General features: G+C 34.5%; 2 protein-coding genes across 2 annotated transcripts; one reads left to right on the forward strand and one right to left on the reverse strand.

The window, feature by feature from the left end:
- Positions 1-222: 222 nt before the first annotated feature.
- Positions 223-3,957, forward strand: HRG_02552 (transposase; the record flags this gene model as incomplete). The annotated part of the gene is made up of 13 exons (XM_044861023.1): positions 223-302; positions 359-441; positions 1,041-1,418; positions 1,496-1,593; positions 1,657-1,684; positions 1,760-1,832; positions 1,878-2,292; positions 2,395-2,530; positions 2,576-2,631; positions 2,938-3,096; positions 3,155-3,237; positions 3,315-3,483; positions 3,532-3,957. 13 exons carry the CDS (start codon positions 223-225, stop codon positions 3,955-3,957), a joined length of 2,184 nt encoding a protein of 727 aa, XP_044724656.1.
- Positions 3,958-21,337: 17,380 nt separating this feature from the next.
- Positions 21,338-21,808, reverse strand: HRG_02553 (polyprotein; the record flags this gene model as incomplete). The annotated part of the gene is made up of 1 exon (XM_044861024.1): positions 21,338-21,808. The coding sequence occupies one exon, from the start codon at positions 21,806-21,808 to the stop codon at positions 21,338-21,340; it is 471 nt and encodes a 156-aa protein (XP_044724657.1).
- Positions 21,809-25,443: the final 3,635 nt, after the last annotated feature.

Consider the following 25,443-nt stretch of genomic DNA (forward strand, 5'->3'; position numbering starts at 1 on the left):
GCAACGCGTATGCAGGAAACGTTCCACTGCGTACAACGCTTATTAATGCATGCCGCGGTGTTCCTGAACTTGAATACGCTTTATTCAAGCCCGCCGAAGGAATCGAGCCCTTTTGCAGATCTTCGCTCTTCCGTTGAGACCCATCTTGCACGCGGAATAGCGCCTCGTTATCTTCAAGGAGGCCCTCAATACCATCAAGACCTCGAGGAACCATCTGATCATATGGATCCCAATGACCACTACTATCTCGATCGAAGATACAACAACAATCGCGGAAGATTTGGTCAGAAGGGGTATAGAAGGTATAGAGGCAACGCTCAACGAGGCAGCTACAACGCTCCACGGGAATCTTCAATAGTCAACGCTTTAACCGCCCACAAGGCCGTTACGGCCACAACCACCCGTGGAATAAGAAGTGCTTCGTCTGCAATAAGGAAGGATGTTGGTCTACAAAGCACACTGCCGAGGAACGTCAAAGATCCTGAGACCAATACGTCGCCCACTGTCACTTCATAGGGATTACCTCCCCAGGACCTTACAGCCTACGTTCTTGACTTTGAAGGTCACGAGATGGATGCCCACGATGATGCTAACGACCCTGGGACGAGGACGACAATGAAGATAATGACAACAACCCAGAACAGTGGCACACAAGCCAAATGCTCTGCCAGCAAGCCTTCAACCATCTGATCACAGGGGAAGACGTGTATAGCACCTCTCAAAACAACGCTACACCTGCTTCCCAATTCATGATAGAGGAGCGCTACTCAAGACTCCGATTCCAGGGCATCATAATTGACACAGGCGCCGCGAAGGTTTCCACAGCTGGCTACGACCAATGCATCGCTCTACAACGAGCAGACCCTGCTATAACGCTCGATAAGACTACAGCAGGCCAAGCTTCTATCAAATTCGGCAACGGCGAAGCCATTCTATCCTCGGCTCTATCGCCCTTAAAACACCTCTCGGAAGGATCACATTCCATATCCTCAAGACCCCTACTCCCTTCCTCCTCTCTCTCGCTGATATGGATCGCCTAGGCATCTATTTCAACAACCTTACAGACACTATTGTCGGACGAACAACCCTCCCGGTTATCCGCAAATGGGGACATCCTTGGTTCCTCCTACCTAAGACCAACGAGGCCGCTATCGCATTCCTCACGGAGAGCGAGATCCGCACTCTTCATCGTCGATTCGGGCACCCAGCGGTCCCAAGACTTCACAACCTCCTACGGCAAGCTGGCCACAACGATGTGACGATAGATATCCTAGAGAACATCTCGAGATTCTGTCATCACTGTCAAATGCACTCTCAAGCTCCAAGACGCTTCAAATTCACCCTAAAGGATGACCAGGAATTCAACTACGAAATCGTCGCTGATGTGCTCTACCTTGGAACCCTCAACGCCCCGTCTTGCACGTGGTAGATACAGCAACAGCGTTCCAAGCAGCCAGGTTCCTCCTATCGATGTCAGCAAAGGATACGTGGGAAGCCCTCCGAGCCCTCTGGATAGACACATATCTCGGACCCCCTGATACTATCAAGCACGACGCAGGGACCAATTTTGCCTCCCTAGAGTTCCGTAACGAGGCAAAGCTTATGGGGATAACCTGCAAGCAAGTCCCTGTGGAAGCACATTGGTCCGTTGGAAAGGTTGAAAGATATCATGCCCCTCTCCGCCGTGCGTTTGAGATCCTCCACGCAGAAATCGGGACCTTCACATCCCCCGAATCGATCCTTCAAATGGCTATCAAAGCCATCAACGACACAGCAGGGCCAAATGGCATTGTCCCTACGCTCCTAGTCTTTGGCGCCTACCCTCGAATGGCGTTAGATTCGCCCCTTCTGCTACGACCCTGAAAGGGCTGCCGCAGCCCAGAAAGCGATGAAAATGCTTCGTCAGCTCTCAGCAGAGCGGCAAGTGCAGGGCGCCTTACACACAAAGAACGGACCATCATCAACAGGCGTTATACTATCGCTCCCACTGCAAAGCGAGGTCCGAGTGTGGAGAGAAAGCTCGGCTGGCAAGGCCCTTTTAAGATTAGTGCAATTGATGGCTCCAATGTCACAATTGATACTATCAACGGACCCCAGACCTTCCGTTCCACCCTTGTGCAGCCTTATTTCCGCGACGAGACGACGATCCCTGCCCCGCTGCTGCTGCTGCGGATGATTCTGACATTCCTGTTTCTGATCCTGCGAGCGATTCTGTTCCTGTTTCTGCCCCTGCCCCTGCCCCTGTTCCTGCTCCTAATCCCCCGGCGCCGCGCAAGCGAGGCCGCCCCCCTGGTTCGAAGAACAAGCCAAAGACGACGTTCCTAGTCAAGAAGGAAGAAGATGCCTACCAACTAGCCATCAAGCTACGGGACGAAGGCATTATCACAACGCCAGGCACCCTTTGAGGAATCCGATAGCACGGAGATCGATGATCTATTGGTACGAGGAGTGTTTAGCTTCGAACGCTACAATGAAGCAAAGCACGGGAACCATCATATCTTCCGCTCCCGCATGGTCCGCGAGGTTAAAGGCAAAGAAACCAAACCATACGAGAAGTCAAGGCTCGTGGTCCAAGGGCACAACGACCAAGAGAAAACCACCCTATTGACGCAATCCCCGACAATTCAACGCGTCAGTCAACGGCTTATTTCTGCTATCTCCCCAGACCTCCTTTCTCACGGCATGACCCTCTCTCTTCGTGACATCACACAAGCGTATCCCCAGGCGCAGACCGAACTATTCCGCACCATTCTCACGCATCTTCCCGCCGAATTAGAAGGAAGATACCCGGAAGGAACAATCATTCGCGTTATTAAGCCCCTATACGGAATTGCGGAGGCCGGAGTCCATTGGTTTCGAACCTATCACGGGCATCATGTCGATAACCTCGACATGTCCACATCAACCTACGACCTATGCTTCCTAATTACGAATAAGGGACCTGATAACTTTGGGATTGTGGGAATGCAGACTGACGATACCCTTATGCTTGGCACACAACGTTTTTCCGCGCTAGAGGAAGCGGAACTCGTAAAGGCACAATTTCGGGCAAAGCCGAAGACAACGATGACCCCGGTACTAGCATTGACTTCAACGGTGCAAAGATAACCCTCCAAGACACCACTTTCCACAACGCTCTACTGCTTCAACAAAGGGTCAAGCAGCCAAGATCGAACCCATCGACATCAAGGCATACGATCGAGCCCAACAGTACGTGGAACAGCGTGCCCGTGGCGCGTATGTGGCTTCAATCTGTCAACCAGAGGCCTCATTCGACATCTCTATTGCTGCCCAGGTCCAAACCCCTACGGAAGAGGATTGCACGACCTCAACAAGCGGCTTCAATGGCAGAAAGACCACCAGCAGCGAGGCCTAACGTATATCCCTATTGACCTCGCCAATGCCAAGCTTATCGTCTTTACCGACGGTTCCTTTGCGAACAATAAGGACCTATCGTCACAGCTAGGCTTCGTCATTGCCCTAGTCAATGAGACCGAGACCGCACGTACCAAAGACCAATTCGGGATCAAGGGCAATGTCCTCCATTGGAGCTCAACGAAGTGTAAGAGGGTCACCCGAAGCGTGCTAGCATCAGAGATCTACGGCATGGTCAACGGATTCGATATTGGGATATCACTAGCAACGACGATACGGAAGATCACAGACCGCCTCAATCTTCCCCCTATCCCCCTAATCGTTTGCACCGACTCTTTTTCCCTCTACGAGTGCCTCGTTAAGCTAGGCACAACGAAGGAGAAGCGATTGATGATAGATATCATGGCCCTACGTCAATCCTACGAAAGGCGTGAGATCACAGAAATCCGCTGGATTAACGGCGCAGACAACCCAGCAGATGCTATGACAAAGGCATCGCCTAACCGCGCCCTCGAACGCCTCGTCGATACGAATAGCCTTACGATTAGGATAGAAGGATCAGTCGAACGCCCTCCCCGCTAGCTGCCGCTCGAACCGTCACTCTTTTCGCACCCTTGCGGTTGCTGCTACGCTCCCGCACCTGCTGCTACTGCTGCGATTGCAGCGATAAAAGAAGATTTTTGCCAGTGTGGGAATGTAGCATATAGCTATAGTAGGATTGTAAGGGAGGTGCGCACACACGCACACGTGACCCTTAGCGTCACGTGTATGGACCTCGGGGATCCGTGTATAAAGGGCACGTAGTGTGCCCCCTCATTCCCTTTCCTCCCTTCCTAGCAAGACATCTTGAATACAACCCATTGCGTTACTGCAGTACAGACCTCCCGACAAATATAGTATTATAAATATTATTTAAGCGTTTAGTTAAGTCGTTTTATTTATCTATTTATTTATAGGTAATAAGCTATACTAAGCTTATATTTCGTCTTTAATTATACTATAAGAGCTTACTAAAACTTAGCTATAAATATACTTCCTTTATTAAAGATAATCTTATTTAATAGTCTATAATTACTAATAATTATTTATAGGAATATATATATTAGCTCTTCTATATTACTTACTTCTTTATATAGTAAGAAGTATTTATACTTCGTTAGTTTATCGGTAATAATAAATATACTATTATACTTAACGTTAATTATAGGTTCTTTTAATAGTAGTAGCTTTATAATATAGTCGAAAGCTATTAAATCCTATAGCTTCTCTAGTACTAGTAGCGGTTATAATTCTCTATATAGTTTATATTATTTAGCTTTACTTTATATATAAAGTTTATATTCTTTAATAACTTATTATACTACTTTTTTAAGTTATAGGAAGTTATATTATCGTTTAATCTATTTTATTATTCTTTAGATTCCTTAGTATCTATATATTAAATATTTATATATATCTTATATAACTTTATCTTATAATTTTAGTAATATCTAGATTTTATTTTTATATATTAAAACTTCTAAATATTCTATATTATATCTATTTAGTACTTTATATTCTTTTATCTATTTTAGGATCTTTTAGTATATTAAGTTATTAAGTTATACTTTAAATATTATATTTAGCTATCGTTACTAATAGTTCTTATTTTTATTAATTTCTAGGAGCTATCCTTTCGCTATAAGTGCCTTTATATTATAGTTACTTTATTAACTAAGGGTATTACCTCGACCGTTTTCTATTCCTTTTCTATAGATTATTTTATAGTCGAATTCTAATAAGTATTCGGCCTATTAAATCTATTATCTATTTAACTATTATATTATTATAAAGTAAAAGTTCCTTACTAATAGTTTACTAATATATTAAGAGCTAAAGTATCTTACTAATAGATTATTATAGAAGAGCTATATTAGCTCTTACTATAAGGCTACCTCTAAAAGTACTATAATATAACCCTTTTATAGTAATAGTCTATCTAAGTATATTAATTAAAAACCCTTTTCTTTTAAAAAGTCTTTAGTCTCCTTTAGCTTATTAATTACTACGTTAACCGACTAAGTATATTTTAGTAACTCTAGTAACGGTTTTAGAACTTCTACTATATAAACCTTTATATAGTAGGCCGCTTCTTTAGCGGTCTTCTTTAAGAGTAACTATTTATAACTAGCTCTCTTTTTAGCTTAATTAGCTAATTATTTAGGTCTTATACCTAAATTATTATAGTTTTACTATAGATAAGCTTATATATTTTCCTTATATAAAGGTACTTTACTATACTTATATTAACTTAAGGTTAAGTATCTCCTTATCTATAAAAACGCCTTATTATTTCTTTATATAAATATAGTATTAATAGTAGCTAGTTTCGCTTATAGCTTTAATAATAGTTTTATAAATAAGGGCTTTTTACCCTTATATTTAAGCATTCTTAATAGCGCGTTTACTAGGTTAGATTTACCTATATAATACTTAATTATAAAGTTAAATAGTACTAAATATATATACTATCTTACTTACCTCTTATTTAAAGAGGTCTAGTATATAAACGTTTAAAGGTTATAGTAGTTTAATAATACCTTTACTTTATATACTACCCCTTTAATATAATATTACTATTATTTAAATAACTTAATAATAGCGAAGAGTTCTTAGTTTAGAATACTATAATTAAGTTTAGCTTTAGTAAACTTCCTTAACTAAAATACGATTAAATAATAACGCCCTTTATTATTAAGTTAAGAGATAATCCTTACTATCGTAAATTATAATATATTTATTTCGATATAAATATATCTTTTTAAATTATAATATTAAAGGAGTAAGGCTCTTTAAAAAGTATCCTTAAGAGCCTAAAACGCTACCCTTTTAGTAAGGTTTAGCTCTATACTCCTTAGCTTCTTCTTATTCTTACTCCCTTTTAGTATTATAGTTAAGGGCGCTATAACTCCTAAGTACTTATATATAAATTATTAGTAAAAATTATAAAACCTAAGGAAAACCTAGATATTATAATAGGTTATAAGTTTAAGCTATTAAGCTATTACCTTTACTTATTAAGGGTCTATTAATACCTTATTAATAGATAATATAAACCTAAGGAACTTAACTAACTATTAATAAAAGATATACTTTAATAGTTTTATATAGAGCTCTATAACCCTTAGCCTTTCTATTACTTATCTTAAGTATTTAGTATATTCTTCTCTTATCTTAAAGTATATAAAGATATCGTAAAGGTAAACTATATAGATTATATTTATAAGCCCTTTAAGCGCTTAATAAATATAGCTCTAAAATATAGCTAGTATATTAGTAAGTCTAAAAGGTATTACTAAGTATTTAAAATATCTATAATACGTTTAAAAAGTAGTTTTTTATTTAACTCCTTCTTAAATTTAAATACATTAATATATATTCTATATATTAATCTTAGAAAAATACTTAGCTCCTTAATAGTAGTTAATAATCTCTAAAATAAAGGGTAAAGGGTATTAATTCTTTTAAGTAACCTAGTTAAGTCCTTAGTAGTCTATATATAGCTATAAGGTATTATCCTTTTTTAAAATAAAAAGGATAGGCGCCTTAGCTAAGCTCTTTAACTCTTAGATTATTTTCCTTTTTATCGCGTCTTAGATCTAATTATATAATACTTAGGGTTCTCTTTATAATAAAAGGTAAATCGGTTTATAAAGGGGTTCTATATTAAGGATTAAATTAATTAAGTAATTTATTCCTTTTTTAGCTAATAATAAGTTAGATTTATTAGCTAAGAAAGTATTTTTAAACTAGTAAAAAGTTAGTAGGATTTCGGCCTATTCTTCCTATAAAATCCCTTTATCCTTATCTTTATCTAGTAGTAGGATTAGCTTAGGATTAAGCGCTATTATATATACCCTTACCTTATTTTTATATTCTTAAAGGAATCTATAAGGATTTTATAGGGTTTCGCTACTTAATTAATACTTAAACTATTACTATTATTTCTATAAGATAATATAAATACGTTTATCCTTTAAGGTAGTAATTAATAAAAAGATTAGTACTTAATTATTTAGCGTTAACTTATTAGTACTAATATAAAAATAAGTAATTATCTTTTTAATACCTTTTATATTTATTATTTAAAGTAGTACTAACTATACTCTATACTCCTTTACCTTACTATTACTAAGCCTTAATAACTTAAGGTATAATAGCGCTACTTATAGTAATCCTTATTATTAAGTAAAGTATATATCTATAAGGTTAATAGTATTATAAGTATCTAAGTATATAAGGACTTTAATAAGGTTTTGCCTTAATATTATTATAGGAGTTTTAAGTAACTATCCTATAAATATTAAGTTTATTAAAGGAGAAGCGTTTACCTTAATATCTTACCTTTTTCCTATTTTATAGTATTAAGTTTAAGAGTCTTTACTAAGGTTTCTACTTTTAAAGAATTAGTATATTTTATAAATAGGTATCCTAGCTTATTATATTAAAAATATATAATTCCTAATTAAGGAGAAGATCCTTTTCCTCGATAATATCCCTTAGTTTAGCCTTTAATAAGTATATTACTAGCTTACTAGTTATTAGTCGAATTAGTAGTATTTCCTTAATAATTTAGCCTAGCTTATTAGCCTCTTTAATTTCTTCCTTTATATATACCGCCTTAAGGTATAGTACTACTTTTATTCCTAGTTCTTTTAAGGGTAAAAGTAGTATTAATATATTACTTTTTATTAGTAATAGTATCTTAATATTATTAAGCGACTTATATAAGCTCTTCTTATTAGTAGGTATAAATAGGTATTAAATAAAGGTTAATTTAGTCTTAAAGTTATAGCTCTAGCTTAGTAAAAAATATAAAAGTATATCTCTTTTTTAATAAGCGTTTAAAATACCTTTTTAAGGAGTTAAGGTATAAGCTAAACTTTAAAGGGGACTAGCTTTCTCGTTAATAAGCCTCCTTTAATTATATCGCTAATAGTATCTCCTTATTTATAGTATCTTTAATTAAAATAAGTATCTATTCTTTAAAGTATACCTAATCTATACTATATTTAGTTTAGTTAATCGGCGTTTATTCTTTAAAGTATTAGCGCTATCTTACTTTATAGTTACTATATATATAATTTACTATATAAAGGATCTTTATTTTATCGCGACGAAAGCGTTTAAGCGCTACCTTAAAAGCGTCCTTTAGATCGTAAGTTTAGTTTAGACGTTTCTATATATTAGTAAGTTAAGATAATTAAGCGATATTTTTAATCTTAACCTCGCTACCGCGACTACTATTTAATTTAAGGGAATAGGACTATTAACGCTTTCTTAAATAGATAGCGATAGCGTTAGTACGTTTAGTAATTTCCTCCTTTAATTATATAACGCGGTATTATAAGCGTTTTATCTTCTCTAGCTCCTTAATATACGCTTATAAGGCTATAAGCTTTTTTTTATAAGTCGATAGTCTTATACTTATAGGTAGCGATATCTTCGATATAGTTAGAATATTATCTATAATAAAGGTCTATTTTAAGGATATATCTTTTAGTTCTTTATCTCTTAAGTAAATACTTAATATATATAATAAAGAGGCCTTAATTAGTTAACTACTACGTTATACTATAGGAGCGTTATATAGTCTTCTTTAAGTAGCTATCTTTATTAAGTAACTAAAAAAAAAAGCTTTAGAAATTATAAGGGAATATATATTACGGTATAATTAGTTAAGTAGTAAAGATAGCTAGAGGTACTACGCTATATATATTATATTCTCCTTATTATAAGACTAAAGCTTATAGGAAGAGGAATTTTTCCTCTTTAGTTAAAGTAGCGAGAGGTTTATAATATATAAGTAAGGTAAGCACGATTCCCTATTAATACCCTACTAATATATTAGTACTATATATCTAAGTACTTTATTAGCCTATACCTCTTAGTAGCGCTCTTATAATACTAATATACTACTAATAAATTCGATTAAGAAACCTACCTTATACTCCTTCTTTCCTTTTATTATATAGTCTTATATAATTCCTTAATTTCTTAAAATTCCGCTTTTACTTATATACCTTAAGATACCTTAACCCTATATAAGAACTTATATATAAGTTTATAAGAGCTATAGCCCTTAATAAGTTTAAGGCCTTATATAAGCTAGTAAATAAAAATAATAAACTAATAAACTACTAGTAATAGCTTAAGCTAAGACTATAAAGTAAGCAAAGTAAAGTAAGTAGTTATAGTAATATAAGCGTAATAATATAAATAAAGATAAAAATAGTATTTATTTTAAGGTAAAGCCCTTAAACTTCCTAAGCTTATTCTTTATTATTACCCTTACCTTTACTATTATTATTATTATTATCCTTATTAGCCTCCTCCTCCTTCTTTTTATTAATAGCGGCGGCGCTCTTTAGCGGGCTAAGTTAGCCTTTTAAGCTTATAAGCTAGTTAGTAGCGGCGGCGGCTCTAAGGGTAAAGGGGCAGTAGCTAGCTTTAGTAGCGGTAGTAAGAGGGATAATAGCGGCGGCGGCGGGTATAGCTAAAGGGACTATAGATAAAGTAACGGAGGCGGTATCCCTAGTACTACGAGAGTTAATAATAAAGGTAAGAGAGCGAAAGGGGAAGAACCTACTTAGGGATAAGGCCCTAGCGCTCTAAGATATAAAGGTTATAGTAGGCGGCCGTAGTAGCGGTAAGGCGCTTCTTAGTAGCCCTTTATACCTACTTATATACGCTAGCCTTCTAAGCTAACGCTATAGCGAGTAAGATAAAAGGCACCGCTTTATAAGCGCGGCCGGTATATATATACTAATAATAACTACCGCTATAATAGCGCTTAACTTAGTCGGCGTAAGAGAGCTCTTATAATATATACTATATATAAGGGGCCGCGCGAGCGGCTCTAGCCTAGACCTAGCGCTTATACTTTAAGAGGTTAGCGGAAGATATTTATTACGCTTACTTAACTATAGACTTATAAGGGTAGTAGAGATAGAGGCGAGGGCTAAGGGGCCGGGCGTTATAAGTAGCGGTAGGGATAGCGTTATTACTTTAAAAAGTAATATAAGAGTAGCTAGTATAGCGGAGGTAGTAGTAGCGGCGGTAGGCGCGGTAGTAAGGGCATAGGTAGGAGTAGCGGTAGTAGTAGAGCTACTATTAGCTATACTTAGTATAGCGTCGATAAATAACTCTATACGCTCTAAGAAAGAAGAGGTAAGGGAGGGGGAGGTAGATATATATATCTTAGAAGTTAGTATTATAGATTATAGCCCCCCCTTTTATAAAGTAAGGAACTTATTAATTAAAGTTATTATTATTATTAAGGCTATTATTACTACTATAGCTATTACTATAAGTATATATTAATAAAGTAGCCTATATAGCTAGGAATAAACTAATACTTTAAGTAAAGTAAAACTTACTTATTACTACTATTACTATAGTTTAAGAAGGAAAAAGAGAAAGGGAAGAAAGAAAAAGGGTTATTACTTTATATACCCCTTAGTAAAGGAAGCTACTTAAGGCTAAGAGGATAGGTAACCTAAGGCTTATATAGGTCTAGGCCGGCCGCTAGCTACTTAATAGTATATATAATAAGTTATACCTTTATTTAAATAGCTAGCTAGCCGATAAATATAAAGCTAGGTTATAGCTACCTAAGCTAATAAGTATAAGGATAATAAGGCTAGTAGGTCTAGTATAATTAATAGGAAAAGGTAAGGTAAAGCTAGTAGTATAGGCTTATATAAGAACGCTATTAAGAGGTATAAGCTAATAAAGTACTTAGGTATATAGTACTAATATATTAGTAGGGTATTAATAGGGAATCGTACTTACCTTACTTATATATTATAGACCTCTTACTACTTTAACTAAAAAGGAAAAATCCCTCTTTTTATAAGCTTTAGTCTTACGATAAGGAGAATATAATATATATAGCGTAGTACCTTTAGCTATCTTTACTTCCTAACTAATTATACTATAATATATATTCCCTTATAATTTTTAAAGCTTCTTTTTTAGTTACTTAGTAGAGATAGCTACTTAGAGAAAACTATATAATACTCTTATAGCGTAATATAATAGTTAACTAGTTAAGGCCTCTTTATTATATATATTAAGTATCTACTTAAGAGATAAAAAACTAAAAGATATATCCTTAAAATAAACCTTTATTATAAACGATATTCTAACTATATCGAAGATATCGCTACCTATAAGTATAAGACCGTTAACTTATAAAGAAAAGCTTACGGCCTTATAAGCGCGTATTAAGAAGCTAAAAGAGATAAAACGCTTATAAGACCGCGTTATATAATTAAAAGAGGAAATTACTAAATATACCAGCGCTATCGCTATTTATTTAGGAAAACGTTAATAGTCCTACTCCCTTAAATTAAATAGTAGTTATAGTAGTAAAGTTAAGATTAAAAATATCGCTTAATTATCTTAACCTACTAATATATAGAAACGTCTAAACTAGACTTATAATTTAAAGGACGCTTTTAAGGTAGCGCTTAAACGCTTTTATTATAATAAAATAAAGATCCTCTACGCAGTAGATTATATATATAGCGACTATAAAGTAAGATAGCGCTAATACCTTAAAGAATAAACACTAATTAACCGAACTAAATATAGTATAAATTAAGTATACTTTAAGGAATAAATACTTATCTTAATTAAGGATACTATAAATAAAGAGATACTATTAGTAATATAATTAAAGGAGGCTCGCTAACGAGAAGGCTAGTCCCCTTTAAAGTTTAGCTTATACCTTAACTCCTTAGAGAGGTATTTCGAACGCTTATTAAAAAAAGTATATACTCTTACGTTTTTTACTAAGCTAGAGCTATAACTTTAAGACTAAATTAACCTTTATTTAATACCTATTTATACCTATTAATAGGAAGAGCTTATATAAGTCGCTTAATAATATTAAGATACTACTATTAATAAGAGGCAATATACTAATACTACTTTTACCTTTAAAGGAACTAAGAATAGAAGTAGTGCTATACCTTAAAGCGGTATATATAGAGAAAGGAATTAAAGAGGTTAATAAGCTAGGCCGAATCGTTAAGGAAATACTACCGATTTAACTAATAACTAGTAAGCTAGCGATATACTTACTAAGGGCTAAACTAAGGGACGTTATTAAGGAAGAGGATCTTTTACTTAATCGGGAATTATATATTTTTAATATAATAAGCTAGGATACTTATTTATAGAATATACTAATTCTTTAAAGGTAGAAACCTTAGTAAAGACTCTTAAACTTAATACTATAAAATAAGGAAAAGGTAAGATATTAAGGTAAACGCCTCTCCCTTAGTAAACTTAATACTTATAAGATAGTTACTTAAAACTCCTATAACGATATTAAGGCGAAACCCTACTAAAGTCCCTATATACCTAAATACTTATAGTGCTATTAACCTTATAAATATATACTTTACTTAATAGTAGGGATTACTATAAGTAGCGCTATTATACTTTAAGTTATTAAAGCTTAATAATAGTAAGGTAAAGGAGTATAGAGTATAGTTAGTACCGCTTTAAATAATAGATATAAGGGGCACTAAAAAGATAATTACTTATTTCTATATTAGTACTAATAAGTTAATACTAAATAATTAAGTACTAATCCTTTTATTAGTTACTACCTTAGAGGATAAATATATCTATATTATCCTATAAAAATAATAGTAGTAGTTTAAGTATTAACTAAGTAGCGAAACCCTATAAAATCCTTATAAATTCCTTTAAGAATATAGAAATAAAGTAAGGGTATATATAATAGCGCTTAATCTTAAGCTAATCCCGCTACTAAATAAAGATAAAGATAAAGGGATTTTATAGGAAGAATAGGCCGAAATCCTATTAACTTTCTATTAGTTTAAAGATACCTTCTTAGCTAATAAATCTAATTTATTACTAGCTAAAAAGGAAATAGATTACTTAATTAATTTAATCCTTAATATAAAACCTCCTTATAAACCGATTTACCTTTTATTATAAAAGGAACTCTAAGTATTACGCGACTAAATCTAAGATATAATAAAAAGGAAAATAATCTAGGAGTTAAAGAGCTTAGCTAAGACGCCTATCCTTTTTATTCTAAAAAAAGATAGTACCTTATAGCTATATATAGACTACTAAGGACTTAACTAGGTTATATAAAAGAATCGGTACCCTTTACCCTTTATTTTAGAGATTATTAACTGCTATTAAAGAGCTAAGTATTTTTCTAAGATTAATATATAGAATATATATTAATATATTTAAATTTAAGAAGGAGATAAATAAAAGACCGCTTTTTAAATATATTATAGATATTTTAAATACCTAGTAATACCCTTTAAACTTACTAATATACTAGCTATGTTTTAAAGCTATATCTATTAAGCGCTTAAGGGGCTTATAAATATAATCTATATAGTCTACCTTAATAATATCTTTATATACTTTAAAATAAGAAAAGAATATACTAAATACTTAAGATAAGTAATAGAAAGGCTAAGGGCTATAGAGCTTTATATAAAACTATTAAAGTATATCTTTTATTAATAGTTAGTTAAGTTCCTTAAGTTTATATTATCTATTAATAGGGTATTAATAGACCTTTAATAAGTAGAGGTAATAGCTTAATAGCCTAAACCTATAACTTACTATAATATTTAGGTTTTCCTTAAGTTTTATAATTTTTACTAATAATTTATATATAGGTACTTAAGAGTTATAGTACCCTTAACTATATTATTAAAAGGGAGTAAGAATAAAAAGAAGCTAAGGAGTATAAAGCTAAACCTTACTAAAAGGGTAGCGTTTTAAGCTCTTAAGGATACTTTTTAAGGAACCTTACTCCTTTAATATTATAATCTAGAAAGATATATTTATATCGAAATAAATATATTATAATTCGCGATAATAAGGATTATCTCTTAACTTAATAATAAAAGGTATTATTATTTAATTGTATTTTAGTTAAGGAAGTTTACTAGAGCTAAACTTAATTATAGTATTTTAAACTAAGAACTCTTTACTATCGTTAAGTTATTTAAATACTAGCGATATTACGTTAAAGGGGCAGCGTATAAAGTAAAGGTATTATTAGACTACTATAACCTCTAAACGTTTATATACTAAACCTCCTTAAATAAGAAGTAAGTAAGATAATATATATATTTAGTACTATTTAACTTTACGATTAAGTATTATATAGGTAAATCTAACCTAGTAAACGCGCTATTAAGAATACTTAGATATAAGGGCGAGAAGCCCTTATTTATAGAACTATTATTAAAGCTATAAGTAAAACTAGCTACTATTAATACTATATTTATATAAAGAAATAATAAGGCGTTTTTATAGGTAAGGAGATACTTAACCTTAAGTTAATATAAGCGTAGTAAAGTACCTTTATATAAGGAAAATATATAAGCTTATCTATAGTAAAACTATAATAATTTAAGCGTAAGACTTAAATAATTAGCTAATTAAGCTAAAAAGAGAGCTAGTTATAAATAGTTACTCTTAAGGAAGACCGCTAAAGAAGCGGCCTACTATATAAAGGTTTATATAGTAGAAGTTCTAGAACTATTATTAAAGTTACTAAAATATACTTAGTTAGTTAATATAGTAATTAGTAAGCTAAAAAAGACTAAAGACTTCTTAAAAAAGAAGGGTTTTTAGTTAATACGCTTAGATAAACTACTACTATAAAAGGGTTATATTATAGTGCCTTTAAAGGTAGCCTTATAGTAAGAGCTAATATAGCTCTTTTATAATAATCTATTAATAAGATACTTTAGCTCTTAATATACTAGTAAACTATTAGCGAGGAACTTTTACTAAGATAAAATAATAAAAGATATAAATAAATACGTTTAATTATACTTAGTATATTAAGGTATAGTATCTAAGAAGCATCGCCTTTATAGTACTATATAATTATTACTATATCCTATATAACTATAAAAAGAATTATTAATAGACTTTACTATAGGTTTACTTAAAGTATAGTATAATAAATAAGACGTTAATATAATCTTAGTAATTATAGACTAATATATTAAGTATTACCTTTTCTTTCCTATCTTTAAGATAATAATAGCCTTAAAGCTAGTAGAATTATTTTATTACTAAGTTAAATTAGTATATAGACCTTTAAAAGGCATTATCTTAAATAAAGGGTCCCTATTTATAAGTAAGTTTTAGTTAGGTCTTTATTTTATCTTATAAGTAAAATATAGGCTATCGATAGTATTTTACTTATAAACTAACGAGTAAATAAAATAAATAAACTAAGCTATATAATACTACTTAAGATACTTTACTAACTTAAAATAAACTAACTAAGCATTACTCCTATATATTACTTAATTTATATATAATAATATAAAGAACGCGATAACTAGGTTATTACTTAATAAAGTATTAATAAGTTATTAACTAAACTTCTATATTAATACTAAGGATAATATTATTTAAAAGGAGGTACTTAAAGTAAAAGTAAGAGTTACTAGGCTATAGGAGCTATAAAAGAAGCTTAAGGAATACTAAGGAAAGGCTATTAAATTATAAGCGAAATACTATAATTTAAAGTATTAACCGCTTATACTAAAAGTAAGAAACCTTATAGTATTATTAATAAAGAACTTATACTTTAAGGATAAAAAAAGAAAACTCTTACCTAAGTATATTAGACTATTTTAGGTCCTATAAGCTATTAGAAAGTAAGTATATCGTTTTATACTTCTTAAAAAGTACTTATACCTTTATAACGTTTTTTATATTAGTTTCTTAGAGCCTTAAAAGGAGTATAAAGGTACTTATAAAGATAGTAAAACCCTATTAATATTAGACTTAGAGGATAATAAAGGTAAATAGGAAGTCTAAGAGATTAAAGACTAAAAGAGATTTAAGGGTAATACCTTTTTCCTTATTAAATAAAAAGGATAGCTAACTAAGTATAACTAATAGGTCGATACTAAAGATATAGCGAATAGCTAAGACTTTATTAAAGAATATACTACTTACTTAACTAAGAAAAAAAAGTATAAGACTAAGTAAGGTAAGGAAACCTATTAGCGTAAGAAGACGCTATTAAATTAGTAATAAATCCCTATTAAATCGCTACTAACTTCTTAATATATTAGTATACTTAAACGTCTTATAACTATATATAAAATAGTAAAATAAGAGAATAAGGAAAACTATTTATACTACCTATTAAATATTATTAAGGAAAATAAAACTAAACTATAACTTTATTAAGGCCTTAATAATAAAAGAGAAAAGGATAGTTATAGCTAAATAAAAGAAAGATAAGACCTATCTATTACTTTTAACTACCCCTCTTTTTTACTAGTATAGCGGGAACTAACTAAGGCGCCCCCTTTACTATACTAAATACTTTTAGAAATACTAAAACTACCCTATCCTTTACTTCTTTCTTATCCTTTATATTAAGACCTATCTTTATTAGTATAGTACTTACCTTAGCCTTAGTAAATAGTAAGGCGTATTACTATAAAGTATAGCCTATATCGCTATTAATAAAGTAGAGTTTTAACTAGGATTCCTAGGCTTAATACTCTAAGCTTATATAGGCGATATCGAATAAGGGCGCGGGGTTAAGGTAAATAATAAGCTCGCGGCGCTTATTAATTAGTATATAATAGTTAGTACGCTTAACCTAGTATATCGTTAAGCGGTCGCTAATAAAAAGGTCGGATAAAACTTATAATAATAGACTTTTATATACCTATAGTCCTAAAGGACTTATAATAAGCTATCTTAGCGGCGTTAAAAGCCTTAGCTAAATACTATATTATAATAGTAAGATAGCGCTAATTAGCCTCCTTAAAAATAAGTATACTTATATCTAAGCTATTATCCTTAGTATCCTTATTACTAGTCTTTAGCTTATTAAGCTTATATAAGTACTTAATAATAGTAACTATATTAGCTTAGTTATTAAATATAAGAGTAGCGGCCTTAAAAAAGATTAGCTTATTAATCGTAATATTTAAAGTTAAGGGGAAACTTATTTAGTTATAGGTCGCGGTATATTTATAGTACTACTTATAGCGTATTAAGGAAACCCCTAAGAAAATTATCTAATTAAGAGCACCTTAATAAGCTTAGGCTTAGTTATATTATACTCCTTAACGACCGTCTTAAAATAATATATATACTAGAGTTTATAAAAGATAACCTTATAAGCTTTAACTAAGCGGGCTTTAGCCTTAGATTAGGTGCGCTTTTTTATAAGAGCGCGACTACTTTATACCGCCGCTTAGGTGCCTTTATCTCTAGCGCCGCCGTTCTTAGGTTTATTAGTAAAAGGAGTTAGATTGCGGCTATCTCTATTATTACTATTATCGTTATCTTAGCCCTTATTTAGCTAAGTATTAAGATAGTCTTAGCCCTCGTTTAGCTAAGCCTCGTTATTAATATCGGCCTACTTATTTTAAGGAGCGGCCTAGGCGATAATCTCTTATTAGCTAGAGCCGCCCTATTAAGATAAAGTAGCTAGGTTATCGGTACTTACCTAAGAGCGCTTAAGTACGATCTCTTTACTAGTATTAGTATCGCTAATAAAGGTAATAGACTTATAAGTTTCTTAGCTTATAGAGGTAGGCTTATTAATAGCCGGAGCTAGGGTATTTAGCGGGGTAATAAAGGTATAACCCTCGCTAATATTAGGTCTTAGACTAAAAGTCTCTTAAGACTAAGATTCCCTTATACCTTTCTTAGCTTTCTTCGCTAAAAGGGAACTAATATCGCTATAAGACTTCTAGGCTAATCGCTTATACTTTAAAGGTAAACCTACCGCTACTTACTCTTATATATAGTATAAGAAATCGGCGTTATAGTTCTTTATCTTCTTTAGCGTAAAAGGTATTATCGTTAATAAATCGTTAATAAAAATTAATATAAAAAGGTATAAGGGATTAATAAAAAAAAGCATAAAACTCTATAGTAATTATAGGCGGAAGAGTTAAAGAAGAAAAGAAAATAAAAGAAGTAAGAGATATATATATACGCTCTTTATATTATAGTTACGCGGCCGATATATAAGTAATACTATAACGGTTACTTAGCGGCTACTATTAGTATAATAACTATTAACGTTATAGAGCGTAAACTAATATATACTTATATAAGCGTATACGCGCGATATATAACCGAAACTACCTCTCTTTTTAACTAAATATATATAGTATAGTAAAAGTAATATATATTAAAGATATAGCTAAGATATCTATATAAGAAAAGAGATAATTATAAGAACGCTACTAAGAGGTATAGGCTAATAAAGTACTTAGGTACGTAGTATTAATATATTAGTAGGGTATTAATAAGGAATCGTGCCTACCTTACTTATATATTATAGACCTCTCGCTACTTTAACTAAAGAGTAAAAATCCCTCTTTTTATAAGCTTTAGTCTTATAATAAAAAGAATATAATATATATAGCGTAGTACCTTTAGCTATCTCTACTACTTAACTAATCGTACTATAATATATATTCCTTTATAACTTAATAGTATAGAAGCTATTAATAAGGTAGCGCTACGCTATACTTAAAGGAAGGTATTATATAAGAGTCTTTAACTATTATAAGTTATAAGCTTATACTATAGCCTAAGCTATATAGTTATATATAAAGGGCTAAATCTTATATATATATATAGGCTAGCTATATATAAAAGAGCTCTATATAACTTATTAATATTATCCTATAGATAGTACTTATATATATACTTTTACTTACTTTATAATATATATCCCTTTTACTTAATAAGGTATTTTTATTACTAACCTTATTTTCTTATATTTAGTATTTATTTAGCTTTATATTCTTAATTATTATTAAATTTAATTTTATTTTATAGTTTAGTATTTTATAGTACTAGTTTTAATAATAAGATATAAAATATTAGGTATATTTATATTATTATTAGTAGCGAAAGTTTATAGTTAACTTTTAAAATAGTTTTCTTAACCTTAAACGGTTTAAGTTTATTAAAATCTAATTTATTACTTAGTCGTTTTATTTTAATATCTTATTATATAAGGTAGACTATATCTCCCTTTTAAAAGATTAGTCCCTATAATCTTTTTTAATTATAATAAGTAGATATTAATTCTTTAATAAATTAAAGTTCTTATTATATTTCTTTATATAATTTTTATAGTTAATTTACTTATAGTATTACTTATTTTACTTATAGTCCTTACTAAGTAACCTTAAATACTTCTAGGTTATATCTATAATTAGCGTATATTAGTAAGAGCTTAGTTATTTCTATAACTAAGCTATTATAAGCTAGTTATTATAAGAATATACCCTTATATTCCTATTTTACTATTATAAAGAAATAATAAGTATAGGGAGGCTCTATAAAATAAGCTAGTAAAAAGAGGCTTTATAATATAGTCTAAGGGAATAACCCTTAAAGATAAAGACCTCTACTAAATATCTATACCTTCCTTTAGGAAAAGTAGGTTAAGATAAGCCTATCCTTATAAAATAAAATATATATAAAATGCATAAGTTAATTATAAGTAGAACGGTTACCCTATTGCCTATTTTAGCCTAGCGGTTCTAAAGATATCTATAATACGAGAATAGGTAAGGCATAGAATATTCTAGTTAAATCTACTACTTATACTAGAACCTATAGTCCTACGTTAACTATTACGTTATAATTAGACCACCTACTAAGTTAGGAAGATATACTATAGATAGAGCTTCTTAAGTACTATAGAATATACTAGAAAGCTAATTAATTAGTCTACTAGTAAGCGAGCAATAGTCTATAAAAGACAAAGGATTTCCCTAAGAGTAGTAGATAAAGTAAGTAAGTTTATAAGTATCTTTTATAACGCTATTCTTTTAATATATTATTTAGCCCCTTATATACTTATTATAAATTCCGGATAAAATCCTACCCTATACTCCTTCGACCGATCTTTCCGCTTACGTTATTAATTACCCGATCCTATACTTATTACTTATACCCTTTTATAGTTATATTATTAGTAGCTATTTAACCTAATTATTTTATTTATAGCTAATATAGTATCGTAAATATTATTTAAGTATTTAGTTAAGTCGTTTTATTTATCTATTTATTTATAAGTAATAAGCTATACTAAGCTTATATTTCGTTCTTAATTATACTATAAAAGCTTATTAAAACTTAGCTATAAATATACTTTTTTTTATTAAAGATAATGTGGGTAGGCACCTGCGGCAGCTGCTGCAATGAGACGGTACTAGGGTTAACCTGTGATGTTGTATTCGTCTTGTTCTCTATCTAAGGAGGCAGAGGCCAGCGTGGAGAAAGGGGCACGCTGCCCTCAGCCGCACACGTGACCGTACGGGTCACGTGCCAACCATGGTTGGTCACACCACTAGATAGATACATTCCTACACAGGCAACTCTTCTTTGCTGTGAGCACAGCAACACCTTGAACGGGTCTAAAGGATAGTAGCGTTAAGGCCGTGAAGGAATGTGCCGTGAGGGCGTGTGTCATTATTGCGAAAAGTGGGTCCGACGTCTTGTTCTTAGCTGTAGATATCGGGGAAGAAGTGAAGGGTCTTCCTGATAGGAGCAATCATTTGATCATAGGGATAAGGAGCGGTTAGGAACGTTGTACGTATCCTTCGACTCGAATTGTCAGACTATTGGTATCGATGAAGCGTTCCAGGGCTCGGTTTGGTGATGCTTTCGTCATTGCATCTGCTGGGTTGTCTGCGCCGTTGATCCAACGAATATCTGTTATCTCTCTCTTCTCGTATGACTGGCGAAGGGCCATGATATCAATCATCAATCGTTTTTCCTTCGTCGTACCGAGCTTGACTAGGCATTCGTAGAGAGTACGAATCCGTACAGACGATGAGAGGGATAGGAGGAAGGTTGAGTCGTTCCGTAATTATCTTCATAGTCATCGCAAGGAGATGCCTATGTCGAATCCGTTGGCCATACCGTAGATCTCTGATGCTAGGACGCTACGGGTAACACGTTTGCACTTTGTTGAACTCCAGTGTACGATGTTACCACTAATCTCGAACTGTTTTTCTTTGTGGTTTGTCTCGTTAACGAGGGCAATGACGAATCCTAGTTGGGAGGATAAGTCCTTGTTGTTTGCGAAAGAACCATCGGTGAAAACCATCAGCTTTGCAGTAGCTAGATCAATTGGTTTGTACGTGAGGCCACGTAGTTGGTGATCCATTTGCCATTGCAGTCGCTTGTTCAAAATTGCGTAATCTTTATCCTCAGGGGTCTGTACTTGGGCGGCGACTGAAACATCGAAAGAAGCTTCCGGTTGAGCAATTGAAGCAATGTATGAGGCTCGCGCTCGTTCCTCAACGTAGCGCTGGTGACGATCAATTGCTTTAGGGTCAATGGTGGTCATTTTTGCTGCTTGTCCCTTCTGTTGAAGTAAAGGATCCTTTCTTAAGGGGTTATTATTCAGCAACGTCAGTCTTGCACCATTAAAGTCAACCGTTGTTCCGTATGTGATGTCAGTCTTGGGCTTGGAACGAAATTCTGCCTTTTGTAGCTCTTCTTCTTCACGGGTAGAAAAGTTGTTCGTTCCAAGGATGAGGGTGTCATCAGTTTGCATTCCAACAATACCGAGCGTGTCAGGGCCAGTATTCGAAATCAGTAGGCAGGAGTCATAGGTGGAGGTAGACATATCCAGCTTTTCGAGGTGATGCTGCTGATATGTGCGGAACCAATGGACTCCGGCTTCTGCGATACCGTACAGGGCTTAATAACACGAATAATTGTTCCGTTAGGGTATTTGCCTTGTAGTTCCGTGGGCAAATACGTAAGAATGGTCCGGAAAGCTTGGTCTGGGATTGCGGGTATGCCTGAGTGATATCACGGAGGAGAGGTTATGCCGTAGTTTTGAAGAAGTCCGGGGCAATAGCGAGGATGAGTCTCTGGCTAACGCGTTGAATTGTCGGAGATTGCGTCAGGAGGGTGGTCTTCTCAAAGTCGTTATGTCCTTGAATAACAAGTCGAGACTTTTCGTAGGGCTTAGTGTTGATTCCTTTGACTTCACGAACCATTCGAGAGCGAAAGATTCTATAGTTTCCATGACTCATTTGATCGTATCGTTCAAATTGGAATACACCGCGGCCAACGAGGTCAGTAATCTCTTTGTTATCGGATTCTTCGAAGGGGTCACCAGGAGAGGTGATTATGCCATCAGACCGTAGCTTGAGGAAAGAGCTTGCATCTTCCTCCTTTTGGGTCAAGCTCTGGTCTACGGCTTGGGCCATCATGATCAAATCCTTTGGCTTGTTCTTTGATCCTGGTGGGCGTCCTCTCTTGCGGGGGCGGGGTTCGGGTCGGGCAGGCAGGTCCGTTAGGGTCTTAACGGGGTCTTGAGCCGGTTGTTCATTAAGATCTGAACGAATGCCTGAGGGTCTGTGTGTGTAGGGTCGGAAAGAGTGGTATCATCACGCAGATACGGTTGTACAAGGGTCGATCGAAAGACTTGGGGCCGTTGACTGTGTCAATGGTGATGTTATGGGTATCAATCGATGCAATCTTGAAGGTCCTTGCCAACCGTCTTTCTCTCTCAAACGCGAACTTCACTTTGCAGCGGGAGGATAGCACTTCTGTCGTGCTCGGGCCGTTGCGTGCATGGAGGCATCCTTAACTCGTCTTTCTGCCGAGAGTTGGCGGAGCATTTTCATCGCTTTCTGCATAGCTTCCGATCTTTTGAGGGTAGAAGCGGAAGGGGCGAGTCTGTAGATACGCGAGGGTATGCGCCGAAAACAAGCAACGTAGGCACAAGACCGTCAGGTCCTGCCGTATCATTGATTGCTTTAACAGCCATTTGAAGGACTGTTTCGGCGGAAGTGGTGTGGCCAATCTCAGCATGGAGGATGTTAAAGGCGCGTCGGAGGGTGCGTGATAGCGTTCAATCTTTCCAATGGACCAATGCGTCTCAACAGGTACTTGAGAGCATTTGATTCCCATAATCTTTGCTTCGTTCCGGAATTCGAGAGAAGCAAAGTTAGTTCCTGCATCATGACGGAGGGTATCAGGAGGTCCAAGATACGTGTCGATCCAGAGGGTCCGGAGGGTCTCCCATGTATCTTTAGCTGACATTGACGGTAAAAATCTGGCTCCTTGAAAGCAGTAGCTGAGTCCACAACGTGTAGAACAGGGCGTTGTGGTGTTCCTAGGTGCATCACATCAACGATGATTTCGTAGTTGAACTCTTGATCATCGTTAAGGGTGAACTTGAAGCGGCGTGGGGCTTGTGAGTGCATTTGACAGTGGTGACAGAACTTAGAGATAGTCTCTAATGTGTCTATCGAGACGTCACTGTGCCCGGCTTGCTTCAAGAGGTGATGGAGCCTAGGGACTGCTGGGTGTCCAAAGCGTCGGTGAAGTGTACGAATCTCTGTTTCCGTAAGAAACGAGATGGACTCTTCATCTTTCGTAAGGAAGAACCAGGGATGTCCCCATTTGCGTACGACTGGAATGCTTGTAGGGCGATTAGTACAATGATTAGTACAATTGATGGTATCTGTGATGTTGTTGAAATAGATACCAAGTCGATCCATATCAGCAAGGCAGAGCAAAAAGGGAGTTGGGGTTTGAAGGACGTGGAACGTGATCCTTCCGAGGGGTGTTTTTAGGGCAACTGTGCCAAGGAGTTAATCGTGTCGCCGTTGCCAAATTTGATGGAGGCCTGGCCGGATGTAGAGCTGTCGAGAGCTACAGAAGGATCTTCTCGTTGTAGGGCGATGTACTGAGAATATCCTGCTGTGGAGAATGTTGCTGCACCTGTGTCGATCATGATACCTTGGAATCTATCCCTTGAATAGCGATCTTCAATAATAAATTGCGAGGCTGGAACAACGGTTTGATCCGTCTGATAGACGTCTTCTCCTGTGATCAAATGATTGAATGCCTGTTGACAGAGCATTTGGCTTGCTTGCCATTGTTCCGGGTGATCGTTGGTGCTATTGTCATGTTCTTCCATGTATCTTCAGTGTCATCAAAGCTGCTCATCTCATGACCTTCGTAGTCTAGAATATAGCCTCCGATGTCCGTGAGTTGTACACCTATGAAGTGACATTGAGTGATATGTTGGTCCTTGGCCTTTTGTCGTTCATCCGTAGAGTGTTTAGTTGACCAACAGCCTTCTTGTCCACAAACAAAACACTTCTTCGTCCAGTTTCGGTTACTGTAGCTATGATTGTAGTTACTACGGCTTTGAGGCCGGTAGTTTCCACGGTTGTAGCTTTGTCTGTATCCGCGGCTGGGTCGTTGACCTGAATATCCGTATCTACCTCGAGAGCGGTTGTTATTGTATCGACGGTCGAGGTAGTACTGATGGTGTGGATCGTTATGATCAAATGATCCAGCAAAGTCAAGGGAAATTGAGAAGTTGTTATGAGGGCAAGATGGGTTTCAACGGATGCACGAAGATCTGCAAGAAGGTGCTCGACGTTATCGGCGGGTTTGAAAAGAGCGTATTGGAGTTCGGGTACTCCACGGCATGCTTTCATAAGCGTTGTACGCAGTAGAAGGTCTCCTGCGTACTCCCTGCCAAGGGCTCGTTGGCAGAGCTGAAGCTTATCAAAGAGGATTTGAAGCACTTCGTGGGGTCTTCGAAGCATCTTGGGCACGGATGGAGTTGAAGGTTATTGTTGTCCAGTCAGTATGGTAGTGGACATGGTTGACTTCCGTGTCAAAGTGTTGTTTGAAGATATCATACGCTTGTCGGAACGTCGTAGCCCATGTGATCTTATCAAGATAGAATCTTTGGGCTCTTCCATCAAGGATCCGGGGAAAGAGTGCGTGAAATTGTGATGGTTTCACTGGGATATGAGAGCAGTTGCTTAAGAAGAGGCGGAGCTTATCATCAAGGAGATCGTACGGCTCTCCTGTGTAGTTCCGATCTTTGTTCCAGGTCTTCATAAACTTCTGCTGGATGTCGCTATCGACGATAGCGTTCGGGATGTTATCCGGGGGGAGTTTCATGTATTCTCCAAAGGTTGCAGGGCCGGATAAGTGTTC

Source organism: Hirsutella rhossiliensis, assembly GCF_020360975.1.
Source record: "Hirsutella rhossiliensis strain HR02 chromosome Unknown scaffold00002, whole genome shotgun sequence".
In the NCBI taxonomy this organism is placed as follows: Eukaryota; Fungi; Ascomycota; class Sordariomycetes; order Hypocreales; family Ophiocordycipitaceae; genus Hirsutella; species Hirsutella rhossiliensis.